The sequence below is a fragment of the Amyelois transitella genome, chromosome 22 (assembly GCF_032362555.1).
Source record: "Amyelois transitella isolate CPQ chromosome 22, ilAmyTran1.1, whole genome shotgun sequence".
Classification (NCBI taxonomy): Eukaryota; Metazoa; Arthropoda; class Insecta; order Lepidoptera; family Pyralidae; genus Amyelois; species Amyelois transitella.
Genome location: NC_083525.1, coordinates 5,579,663 through 5,593,954, shown reverse-complemented (window position 1 = coordinate 5,593,954; position 14,292 = coordinate 5,579,663). Strand labels below are relative to the sequence as shown.

The 14,292-nt window shown below is 34.1% G+C and overlaps 1 protein-coding gene across 2 annotated transcripts in view; it reads right to left on the bottom strand.

The window, feature by feature from the left end:
* Positions 1 to 13,325, bottom strand: part of LOC106129889 (optomotor-blind protein) — a 90,681-nt gene extending 77,356 nt beyond the window's left edge. For both annotated transcript variants that reach the window (XM_013328584.2, XM_060950747.1), the window contains exon 1: positions 12,865 to 13,325. In XM_013328584.2, the coding sequence (XP_013184038.2) occupies positions 12,865 to 13,184 (320 nt within the window). In that variant the 5' untranslated portion in view covers positions 13,185 to 13,325. The remainder of the gene's footprint in view (positions 1 to 12,864) is intronic.
* Positions 13,326 to 14,292: the final 967 nt, after the last annotated feature.

The window sequence follows — 14,292 nt, the reverse complement described above, 5'->3', positions numbered from 1 at the left end:
TCTCAGTTTGTTTGTGTGTCGGTCCGTGTCTATAAACGACAATTTTGTTTGTGTTATACTTAACTGATTTGGAAATCACTGGAAGCTCTCTGTAAAATTTTAATAATCTAATAGGTTATTGAACCAGAATGATGTGTATACCTGTAATTGGTGTTTTCATAAGAACAATATGTAAAGTCCCTGTCATTGGATGCAGTATGTAACCACTGTTGGTGTACCAATTAAATAAATAAACCAGACAAGGTTTGTTAGTACGTAAACGGACAAAGCAAATCTAACTCAAAGTGTGATAATTAAAAAAATCTACCTAAGAAGGTATTGGTAAAAACGTCACGCAACCAAAGCCCCCCAATCAATACAGGCACTGCCGACGAAACGTGGACTGAATCCAGACGAAATTTAAAAATCAGACAAAATGTAGGTAACCGTTTATGTTCAAAAACAGACGTAGTGTTGTTGAACATGTTGTTTTTGGTAAGATTACTGATCATTTGAACATCAAATGTAAATAAAAAAAGAGTAAAAATAAATGTAAATAAAACATCATATTTTTTAAATAGACGGTTTCTTGTTGGGAAACCGACACCAATCATTTAATTACAGTGAAGCATCTCATTTCGTCTCTGAGATAAGATTACAAGTAAAACACTTAAGTCCCTCCAAAACCGCGAGGGCAGAGAGAATAGCCTCTAAATTATAGGGAACATTTCAATTTTCGTATTACGGAACTGTCAATTTGAGTGTTAAACGATGGAGGGGAGTTATTTATTAAAAATTCATCTTATCATTGCGTAATTCCGATTGCATTCTAAAACTTTGGATTCAATGCGGTTTAAAATAGCATTTAAATGATACTTTACATGTTGTGAAATCATCAGGCTGACAAAATAACCTGAGGTCTCTCACAATCGTACTGTACCTGAAGCAAAATTTTGTAAAAATAGTAAATACTAATCATTATCACTAAAGTGCTCATATTGAGACTTAGCATGTCTCTGCTATCAAAGCCAAAAGCTAAGAAAGCACAGAGATAAGAAGTTTTCATTATAAAATTTTAACCTTTTATTTTCCTAACTGAACATCGCCCTAGTACTATCAGCGTGTTAATTAGAGTACATTATCACACGACATGAATGGTTGTCACGCAACCATTGTACGTTACACCTTAGTCATAATTTATTTTCATTCTTTTGTCACAACATCACACTATTTTTAGCAACGAGAATATATCTGTCTGTGTTTTTATGAATTAGAATTTTTTGAAAATAGCATTATTGCTTAGTTTTATCTAGTCCGTCACAGAAGCTAAGAATTTACTTTATATTTTCTAAGTAAATAGGTATTCTTCCTCCTGGCTTTAGTCCTGGTTGCATCCTCACCTCACTCGGAGAGAAGCCCGGGATATGCCTTTCTAAGTACTATGCCTACTTTAATATAATCAAACATTGCATACATCTTATACGTTAGTACGCTTCTCCTTCCCGTAAGGATAGGCAGAGACCACATCTTTCTACTTGCCACGATCCCTGCATAAACTCATAATTTCCTACTCATCAAATATTCTGTGTGTGAAACGAGGAATCCTTAGATCCTGTGACCTAGTCCGCGAACGACGGCCATTTTGTGGGCACGGCATGTAACACGATACCAAAACAGCCGATACTTAGGTTAGATACGCTTCAGTTGTCATGAGTGTATGTAAATTCTTTATATATAATTTGTACAGTGGGCCATAAAAAAAGAAATCTTTATTTTTTGTTTAAGTGTGGTTCTTTCTCTCTCTCTATCTTTGCATGTTTCAAGTATCACCCTCATAATACTTCGCAATCATTACATGAAAAAAATTATACCAAATGAAATTAGGCAGGCAAAGGCAAGGCAGGTATAAGAAGAATAAGAGTCCTTTTTAGCCCTTTAGGATTTAGGTATTTATCAGTTTTGTTAACAAGTGAACTGGATTTTGAATTTCAGGAAATTTTAACCAATAATATCTATCTATGGCAGTCCAAGTAAAACCAATCTAAGCACATCAAACTTTAAAAATAATTCTTCAGATAGACAAACAGAAGTTGTGAACCGAATTGCACAGTAAATTTTAAAAAAGTTTAATTATTTTTTAACCAAAGTTCTATTTATAAATTCTTGCAATAATGATCGTAACATAATTAATTTTATTCAAATCATTTAGCTTTCCTAACCATATTCAAAATCAAACACGCACATTTTCCCGCCGTTTTTCAAAAAACGAATGCGCATATCTCGTAGAACACGCGATAGAAATGTAAAATGGCGACGGGATGCCTGTAAACGATATGAGAAACGCGTAACGCGTGTCCATGCGTGAAATCTGTGCTTGTCCGTCCGTCTGAGCTGTAACATTCAATTAATTGTTTGTTAACATGCCACCATCATGCTACTTTAAGGTCGGGACACAAGATTTTGCAGCTGCAGGATTGCTAGAAAATTTATATCGAATCGAATTTATAACATTCATCGTACCTATAGGTCCCATGTAACCTATAGGTACATGGGATAGGGTAACAATCCAACAACAAAGAAGGATATTATTATAAATCTAACTTGTATTGTACAATTTTATAGCTTGACAAATAGACAGAAGTCTTTATTTCTATACCTTATTTATTTTGTATTTTTGTTACAAAACAGCAAGAGATGGAAACTTTTAACCCTCGGTGGCTATCTATTATAGTTCTTATTCTAGAAGCGCATAATTGATATTTAATTAACGAGGTTAATGAAAGACCTCACGCTACCCAAACTCATCACGTTATTTCAAAGAAACTAATTATTTAGTCAAAGTTACTAAAACTATTTGCCGATTGCAAAATATATTTTATATTCTGAAAACAATAAGGAAAGACCAGAGGTGACACCAAATAAATTAAAACTCTTTGGTACAAGTCGTGTTTGAGTGCATTAAAATGTCGTCTGAAACCTTAATATTCGATTTTTATTTCAATTCGTTACAAATAATTTTTCAAAATAGATTATTTTTTTAATGTCGCATTTATTTTTCTGTCCGCTTTTTCTGTGCACATTTAGCGTTGCAGAGAGTTCTTCTTCTGTCATATTTTATTTTACAAAATAGTTCATTTTATATTCTAGTACTGCGCACGCGAATGCCGTAAATCAATTAACGTGACACCTTGTCGACGTAAGAGTATAATTTAAGAACCACTAATTATATTTATGTACATACATGATGATACTAATAGGTTACCTATAAATTATACATGCAGTCGGCATCAGTCCTCAAACTCTAAAAACTTAAGCAAATAAATACTCGTCTAACCAATTATATTAATTTTTCTCTCTTTGACCCGTCTTCAACATTTGCATTAGATTTACAATCGAAGTCTATAAAAAAATAGTATGTAGTATATAATAGGCCGAAAAATCTTATAGTAGTGGGCCGCCTGAAGTCGGCCTCGCAAAGTCGGCGACATGTCAAGGGGAATAGGTAAGCAGCCGCAACGCATTTGTGAGTTCCTGACGCCTTCGGGCGACGCTGTCAAATATTTAAAAAGTGAATGGCGAATGATAAAGAAGTTTGACTGCAAAAGTGTTCTGTTGGCATCTTAAAATTTGAATTTCAGAGGCTTTAAAAAATAACATGTTAGAGAATAACTTTTACTATAGAGTAAACTCGACTAGGCAATATATAGGTATGTGCCACAATTGTGATTATTAAAAAAAATTGCTGTTTTTCAAACGTCATTATTTTCTACATTTTAGGTGAATGACTGCACAAATGTGCAATTTATATTTAATGAGCATTCGTAGTGTAGTCTTAAAAATATATAAACGGAGGTGTAAAATGATAAATATGTAAGTAAGGCCCAAGTTATAATGTTAAACAACAGAAATCGCTGATAAAAACACAAGAATTCCTGTATTAGCAATGAAAATGTTTCTCGGAAACGACCGTTGCATAGACTCTTCGTTAGTCTATGTGCAACAATTACGTCAATTATAATTAGTTATACTGGGCTTGTAGTGCGAAAATACTAGTTTTCATGTTTTTGCTGGTAATATTGTAGGTATCATCACTAGTAAAATACCTATTACTGACCAGCTCAGATTACATTGCGCATGCTCGACTTTATTTATGTTTTGTTATAATGAAATGTTGCAAATTAGAGATAATAGACATATTTTTTAACAATTTAAAAATGATACATTGAATAATTCACATTTGCATATCATGCATTCTCGAAAAATAAGTTACTAAGTTAAAATGTCATATTTAAGATCTTTACTAAAATTGTATTTACATACATAGGTAAGTGTACGTTATAAAGCGTTTTTGATTATTTTTTATTTCATCTCGTATTAAATAATTTTGAAAGAAAGTGAGAAATTGTTTTATAGAAATCGATTAAATTAGGTTCCTCTGAAACTTAAGAGGGCAAAAACTTGAACATCATCAGGCCAATAAGTTTACGTGATGCGCGTACAGACGATCGCAATAAATTTCTTATGCAGAAGTAAAATATCCAGTGTACAAAATTTGCAATAGACTAACTTTAAATTTTTCATAGCTTGATGTATAAAAGCAATAAAGTATAATGGTGGTATTCAATTATTTTATTTCGGTAGTGGTCACACGTAGGTTTAATGAATTTCAAGGAAAAAATCTTCGAATTTATTTTTAGATTACGTTTAGATTATACTTATTTGTAATGAATTTAGATATACTTAATTGTGCCTTTATTTAATTGTATCCATTTATTAGGTTTGGTATGAAGTGTAACATCTGTTTTCTGTATAATTTGTTACAATGGTACACGCTTACGCATTCAACAAATAATGATAGGTTTACTCTTGTTGTTTGATTTATTTCATTAAATAACCAATAATTTTTTTTTATGTTCAAAATTTTTATTGTGTTATAGAATATAAAGAAGCATTTCCTTAAGACGTGATGTTTTGTGTGTATATTATATATTTAGCAGAAACGCCATTTTTCTTTCTTTCTTTACACTGCCATATTAAATAAAAGGACATTCTTGTTGATTTAATCTTCTCTAGTTAATTAATCAATATAAACTAGCTGCTCTACATTAGTTGGGAGTCTGATGGTCTGATCTTGTACAAGATAAACCAGTACATTTGATTAAGCCATTATGACAACCTACGTAAGTAAATATAATAATATACGCACACCTGCTTATTAATTAATTGTTCCAAGAACTTGTACAGGCACGGTTTGAAACGACCGTAATGGTGACAAATAAATATTAAATGTACGGGATATATATGAACGGTACACATTGAACAGTGAATTAAATATTTTAAATGAAAATAAATTTTACAGTTATTATTAATTTTAAATATACATATGTAATTTAAAATGAATTCCAGGTTTTGAGATTCCCAAAACAGTTTCTTTTCTAATATTACCTACTGATAAGCAAAAAGTCTTTCTTAATTTTTAATTTCAAAATATAGATAATAATATTTGTATAGGATATTATTAGACATATTTGAAAAATTTAAACACTTAATTATTTCAATTAATTAAGCACTTATAAAACTTTGTTACAATTAGGTTCATAAATACATATAGTCACGTCTATATCCCTTGCGGGGTAGACCGAGGCAACAGTCTTGAAAAGACACAATGGACACGCTGTATGACTACTTAAATGATGCAATTGAGATTCCAAAAGTGACAGCTATTTAGGTACTTTACTGTAAAAATCTTTATTAATGAAATTTTCGACATTCAGTAATCGATATACTTCACCACATTAATATTAGTAGTTTAACTGTACACGATAAAGGCCATATTGATTCCCTTATGAAACCAGACATGCCATATTATTTTAATCGCATAATTTTATTGGCTCACCTATGTTATTTCATCGGCCTATAATTTCCATAACCATATCAAAGAGATTTAATGCAAAAATCAGTTTTAAGTTCAACAAAACATGTCGAGTTGTTGGTTTTAATTATAATATAATCAAACTTGATTAGAGGGAGAGTCGCATTTTCAATTTAAATTGTTTTATGGAAACATTTATAATTTTATTTATATTTGAGTCTGCAATAAACAATCGTGAGCTTTATAATATACAAATTAAATTTAACTTATGTTATGTGTTATTCTTGTAAGTTTTGAAATAAAATTAGAGAAGAAAATGTGTTCATGTGTTCCCTGCTAAAGGGAAGAGCTCTTACTTATTCTATTTAAACACGCAAACTTGGTATTAGGGAGAATTGTGAAAGGTTTATCTTGAACTCCCTATATTACAAGAATCTGGACATATTTGATAAGTAAAAAAATACTTACAATTTTTCTCCTTAAAACCACGAATTTTGAAAAGCTTTAAGAGGACGTAAGTCAATTATTAAATGCCTTCCCGAAAAAGGAATGTAGATTTATTTAGTTTCTTTATTTTATTTATTTTGTAATCATTTAATTAGGTACTTGATAGAAAACTTCGGAAGCATTCAAGATAAAAAAAAATAATCAAAAATGGTAATATTTTAACTGTTTCACTAAATCATATAAACATCCTGATTGTAATCTTTAATAATTTATTTTTATTAAGAACTTCAATCTTCCTTCACACAAATCGTAAAAAGACATCTTATTGTTGTAATAATTCAATCTCCCCGACATAAAAAGTTTTAAACACCAACCGGCGCAAACAATTAATCATTCAAAAATATCTTGTTTCTTCCAAAAAAATAAGTTCAAGGGCAAACTTTTATTAACATTCAAAGGACCCGAGAGCACCTGGCGCCTCGCACAAAACGGCCACTTTTACTTTTCCAGAATTTTCTTTTTTCCAAAAACTCCCACTTTGATGTCGAGAGTTACCCTCCGAATTTCGGGGCAACGGGTATGCTCGACTTTACACGGCTAATAATATCAATTTGTTTTCGAAATATTCCTGTGAAAAGGAAAATATTTTATTAGATAGGAACTTGTACATATATTTGTGTGTGCCTAGTTTTCGTTGGTTCTATCTTATCTTGTAAAGCACTCTATATCTTACATTATCCGCTAACTAGATTTGCCAAAACTTCACTCGTGTCATGCGTTGACTTCATTTCTGCCATATCTACTTAACCCATTCTTGACCACCGTGCCAATTTGGGAACACTTATTTTTTGAGGGTAGATAAAAAAAGTGTTGACACCAGTGTATGTTCTGTTGCGTAGTTGTGAAGGCAAAAGAGTGCGCTTATGGTAAAAAATTAAATAAAAGCATAAAACATCAAAAGTGATATTGTTTTCATAAATTAAAAATATCTATTTATAGAAGCATCGAGGTAAGTGCATATTATTTACTTATACGACAGGTCGATGTACGATATCGTGATAGTGGTTTTAGTTATTATAAAATAAGATATTGGACAAACGTTTATATGTAAATTTAGTAACTTTTATCTTATGTATGCAATTATACGGTCAAGTAAATATTGGTGTGCCAATTTTGGTACAGTGGCTACAAGTGTGCAATAATTGAATATTCATTTCAGGACTTCAAGATGAGTCGAAAACAGACTTTTAGCGCCAGTAATAACTACAGAGGACTTGAGGATGCCATTCATGACATAATAGAGGATAGTGATGACGGTTTGGAGTATGACCTAGCCATTATTCCTCCAGATCCAAGTATTGTTACTGATGAAGAAGAGGGTTTCGACGAAGATTTGATGCCGTCGAGCTTACCAAATGACGTTCCTGGTAACATTGAAGTATTTGTTCACAATATTGGTAGTCTTTCAGACTCTGGTGACAGTAGTGATGATGAGCCTTTGGCTGCAAAAAAAGCACGTAAAGACACAGGTAGTACATCACATGCAGAGCAATCCAGAAACACTGTACCATCTCGTCGTCAAGCCTTGAATATTCCAATTTGGCGAAAGTGTGCTCCTAACTATTCTACTCAATACGAAGAAACTGAGGAACGGTTACTCTGTGAGAACCATGTGAAAGAGCAACTAAAAGATTTGACTCCTGTTCAAATTTTTGAAAAGCTTTTTGATGATGAAGTATTTGAGATGATTGTACACTTTAGCAATCTTTATGCGAGCCAAAATAATAGACACAACTTTTGTGTCACAACTGAAGAGCTAAGGATATTTTTTGGAATACTCATTCTTTCAGGTTACCATAAGTTACCTCGAGAACACATGTATTGGTCTTTGGATGAAGATGTTGGCGTAGAAGTCGTGTCAAAAGCGATGTCAAGAAATAGATTTAGAGAAATCAAACGAAACTTGCATTTGGTAGACAATAATGATGCTTCGACTACTTCTGATAAAATGTTCAAGGTCCGAAAATTGTCCGAAGTACTCATGAAAAAATATAACCAGTGGGGTATTTTTCACGAGTTTATTTCAATCGACGAATCAATGATTCGGTACTATGGCCATCATCCAGCCAAGCAATTTATTCGAGGCAAACCTGTTCGGTTTGGTTACAAGAATTGGGTTGCTGCAAGTTCTTCAGGATATTGTTATAGCTTTGATATTTACTGTGGAAAGTCTACCACGCCGACCACTGAGCCACTTGGTACAAGAGTAGTAAAATTGCTACTCAATAAATTGACGACGAATGCTGCAAATCATAAAGTATTTTTTGATAATTTTTTTACCAGCTGTGATCTACTCTATGACTTACGTCAGTCAGGATTTCGGGCCACTGGAACTGTGAGAGAAAATCGTACCAAAAAATGCCCATTATCGTCTGTAAAGGAAATGATGAAAAAATCACGAGCAGTATATGACTACAGGTTTGATAAAAATAATGAAATTCTTTTGGTCCGCTGGAAAGATAACAGTATTTGCACAATGGCTACCAATTACGACTCATATGAGCCTTTAGGACTTGTAAAGAGATGGTGTCCAGAAAAAAAGGAGAAGGCTGAGGTGACGATTCCACATCTCTTTCAAAATTACAATAAAGGCATGGGTGGAGTGGATGAATTAGACCAGTCGATATCACTCTATAGGATTGGGATTCATGGCAAGAAATGGTGGTGGGTTCTATTTACCTACATGATTGACATGACCATAGCAAACGCATGGCGTCTACATGTCCTTGCTAAAGAAGATCCCATGGACCAATTGTTGTTTAGGCGAAACATAGCCAGATACTACCTCAGGCATTCAATTCAGAAACAAAACACTCGTCCTTCGTCATCAAATATTGATGGGTTACAATTAGATGGTAAGAACCACGTCCCTGAAAAACTTGTGAAACGTGTACGGTGTGTTGTTTGTCATAATAGAAGCCGTTGGGGGTGCAAAAAATGCAAGAAAACACTCTGTATAGAAAAATCGTGTTTCGCTGATTTTCACTCTTAGGTGGCCACTGTGCCAATTTGGGTACACCCCTGTAATTTCCTGAAAAAATGTTTTTTTTTCATTTTCGAGCAGATTTATTTGTTTTTGTACTCCTCTTTCATGAATAAATAAAGAAAAATTAAAAATTAACATGTGCGTTTTTATTTGGCCTCTAATGGGTTAATGCCATCAATATGTGGTGTTTTTTTTCTATACCCTTCAAAGTATATATATACATGTGAGTGTTAGGGCTGAGTTTGTGTCATTTAAAAATATACTACTTACTTAGTTATTTTACCTCCATGTTGATTTATACTAATTCATTTGTCAGAGTGAAGAGAAATGTTAGATGGGTACTTTCAGTAAATCGTAACGTAAAGTACCTACAAACTATCAATTACTTACTTGTAGAGTATGGATACCAAGTCTAGCAATGTACCTACTTATGGTTTCAGATAATCTATGTATTATACCCTCAATAAGTATTATTCAAACTTAGACATAAAAACAATTTAATGTTCAACGCATTAGATTCCTATCAGCTATTATAAACTAAAAATAAATTTTATGTTTATTGGCCCTATATTTCTATTAAAAACCTATTACATGTCATATTTATAACACTGTAGCGAATTTAACGCTGCCGCGATATTTATACAATAATGCTTTAAATTATTAGGCTTTCCGAGCTGCAGTGTAAATATTTTCAATTATCATAGAGATAATTTACTGGAGCTGGCAAAATAATATTTCATGTTTTTGTTTTTAAATAATAAAAACATTATGTAATCTTTTTAACTTTCAACAATTATATTTAAAATAATTATTCTGATATTATTTTAAATCATTAAATGTTTCTTGTATTTTAGGTACCTAAGTAAGTGTATCTTAAGAGTAACTAGTTAAATAAAAAAATAGATTTAGTTTTTATACGAATTCTAAAGTTTCCGAACTAAAATAAAATTCTTTCTTAAGCTCAAAGTATTTTTATAGCGAGAATCGCTATTATACCTTGTCTCTTCTATAATATTTTGAACTCTTCGACTATCAAAGATTATATACCTATTTGATTGCTTTGCATATTATAATGCCTATGAGTATTATTGTCGATAAAGAACCTACGTTATTTTATGAAATGAATTAAATCCTATCTTTAAGGTATACCTATGTTAATTATACTGTAGGTACTACTTCATTATTTTAAATTAAATGTTTATTTATCAAAATACTTATATTACTTATTTGAGATTGCATTTTAATGAGTTATATACATTTGAAGATAAAACTTTTTTTAATGAATTTGTATACCTATTTGTGTATGCAATAATCCTTTCCAAAAGTAATAAATTTAATATTACTAAAAAAGATAAAAAATAATACTTATTTAGAAAGTATGTTTAACAATAATTGCAATTGATATTGAAAAAAAGAACAAAATTTAAAAGGTTATACATTGCATGATATACCTATGTACAATTACGAAAAAATAAATACTTAGGTACCTATATATAGGTAAATTATTTATTTTTTTGAGAATACAAAATTGTGTTTTCTTTATAAGTAAATCAATATACCTAGGTATGTTTATGTTTCGCTGTCTAAAAATTGGCTCTTAACTTTTTTGAAGAAGCCAACGAAGTGACTGTCAGCCGCATCGGATCCGACCTGCGGTTCTTACTCGTATAAACAAAAGGACATCGTTTTATCTATTTATAGTAGATGCGTCTCCTGTTTTAATCAGACAGACATAACTTTAATGACAAATACGTGACAGACTTCAAATAAATTAATTAATTTAATAATAATGTGTCGTGTTATGTACCTACAGATGTTATACTTACCTACGAATACCTACATGTTCTAGTTTTAATAAATTATAACAAAGATATCTTACATATAATGACGTCTATATCCCTTACGGGGCAGACAGAGCCTTCTTTAAATGGTGAAAGGTTGCTAGCCCATCGCCTGAAACAATCCCAAGTTTATAAGCCTATCAGTTAGTCGCCTTTTACGACATCCATGGGAAAGAGATGGGTGGTTCCATTATTAAAACAAAGATATTATTTTGTTCACTTTTTTGATGATTTACTTAAGACCTGTAGATATGGTTTTAACATTTTGTTTAAGAATATTTTTTTTCAAATATTTATTGGTAAAACAAAATATATATTTGTTAAGAACTGATATATGCTATCAAAATAGGTAGGTAGGTACATATTAGTGCACTTAGTCTATTTTCATTCCTATCTTTAACAAAATTTTCGAAGCTTTAATTTACCTACATCGCCAATTTTCTTTAACATGACAATATAACCCAGAATTGTTTTAACATTGGCAGTGTAAGTTCAATTTTTTATTTAACCCCACAAATGTTCCGTTTTGTTCTAGGTAAATAAAATAAAAAGATCTCGAGTACAATTTTTTTACAGAAAAATCTACACACCAATTTCAAAATTACGTTGTTAATTACAGCAGTAAATATGCAGGGGCACGACCCGTCGGATGCAATGTTTTGGCGAAAAAATGCGCCTAGCGTGACACCGCCACACGCCCCGTGTCAATATTATAAAAACTACTTATTAGGTATATTTTTTTTATTCATAGTTTATAGTGCTGTATCCTTAATATTGTAGGTATTTATTATTGCGAATACGTATAAAATCCTGATGTAGGTAAGTTATGATACAAATTAAATAATTCCTTGTTATTGATAGTATTTTTTTAAGACTTAAATAATTTTTTTGACTATTTTTTCTCAATTACATTTGTTCAAAAATATTTAAGTTACCAGTGATCCATTATTTGTTAGAGAATAAGTAGGTAGGTAAGTAGGTAATTATAAGCATTAAGTCCGCCTAGTGTACGTAACAAATTGTAAATTTTACAATAAATAATAAAAAAATAAATAAAATTTCCACCTATGTAGGTATTTCCAATTTTGTTATCTTCCCATCTTCCTATTAATTATTTTATTTGCAGATTTTGTTAACTTTTCTTTTAATTCTGCAGGGTCTTTTAAGGTGGTGACATTGTGTCGCATAAGATGTGATTATTATTTTTTATTTGCTTAATTTTTTTATATCTATGCTGGTTTTTTAAACGGACACAATCTGTATGTTTGTCATAAATTAATTCATCATCTCTATCTGTGACTAACTTCTCATTTCCATTCACCCTTCACTTGTCAAGTTGTTAACCCATAACGACTGTTTTTCTTTACTGTAGGTAACTAGTTACACTAACATTGCACTTTAACGTGTTATGTTTTCGTCCTATTCTCGTCAGATAGTTACAAACTTTCCTATCTTGTTTACTTGTTATGGCTCTATGTAGGCCTACCTATTGCCATAATTTGTTAATGTAAACAAACGTGTAACATGGTCTTCGTCTATTAGTTTTCTGTCAATCTTAGAGCCTATTTCTCTATTACTCACCCCAGTCACATAGCCCACGGGACTTAATCACACACAACACTGTCACGTGACACGATCACAGCCTAAACGAGCAACGCGGGCGCCGACGCCGTACTGACCTGCCACTCTTGGTGATCACCATCTCGGTGCCGAGCTTGTGGAACTTCTCCCAGAGGTCTTTACCCTCAAGTGTGACCTTGGGGTCATCTACGACCCCGTCGTCGTCTGGCGGCAACGGCGCGTACGGCGGCGGTGGCGGCTTAAGCAGCGGACAGGGCGCGGACAGTGCGGCGGCGGCAGCCAGCGCGGCAGGAAGGTACGGCGGCGGAGGCAGCGCGCCTGCCGTCAGCAGCGCCGACACCGAGAAGTCACTCGGCCGCGGCGCCAGCAGCCCGTGGAAGGCGACGGCGTCGCGCCGCTCGGCGCCCTCGAAGCGCATGCCCGCGCCGCCCGGTGCCCACGGCGCGCGCTCCACGACCGGCGTGCCCGACGGCTCCAGCGGTCGCGCCCGCTCATGCAACGTCCATAACCGGCCGGCGGTTCGTTCGCGATCGCGACACTCTCTTTGCTGAAGCGACACCCGCTCGCACGGCAGGCGTCAAACGACTGGCCGCCGGCGGCGCCGGGCGCGACACCCCTCCCGCGGCGCGCGGCCCAATGGCGCGTCGAGCGGCACCCCGCGCCCGCGCCGCCGGCCCCGCCCGCCGCGGCGCCACACGCCGTTGTTTTTTCGTCGCGCGAGGTGTCCGCCGCCACCACACCTCGCGCTCGAGCGGCGGCGGGCGCGGGCGCGGGCGCGGCCAACGCTAATCTCGTTAATGCGACCGAGCGCCGCCGCCTCTTCTAATTGGACACGTTTCCGCTCGTTCGTCAATTGAGCTCGTTACGTACTCGCTATATCTCTTGGAGCCTCTGTCCCGCTCGTCCGCTGCCCACCGACGCCGATTTAGATTCGCAAACTCGCCATGTCAAACTTTTTGCCAACATTACAAAGTTCCCTAAAAGTTCCAGGAACTTCGGTGAACTTGATGAGACGCTTTCAAGATTAACTCTTCATTTAATTTCTTATCCTAATGGTTTTCGGAAAGTAAACGTTAATTAATAGAGTAGAGGTAGTCATTTCTGTACCTTCATTAGTGTGAGAAAACTTGTATTTAATATTCTTTTTTTTTCATAAATTTTTCTCTTCTCTCTTCTTCCTAAAATAAATACATACAGTTATTTCATTCAATATTTACTCATTATGACTTAACTACATTATTGTTATTGTAGATTCTATTTACTAATTTGCTTTCTTCCTACTGGCCTAATACCTAAGCAGCAAATACATACCTACCTACCAAAGAAATGAAGATGCTTAGGTGGGCGGGAGGTGAAGGTAACTGGACAAAATTCGGAATGAATACATTCGAGGAAAATGTTAAAGTTGCACCAATTGCAAATAAAATGACAGAACACCGCTTACGTTGTACCTATGGTATGGCCATGTAAAAGGACACGAAGAAGACCACGTGGTGAAAATTGCGCTAAGGTTGCCAGAACAAAAA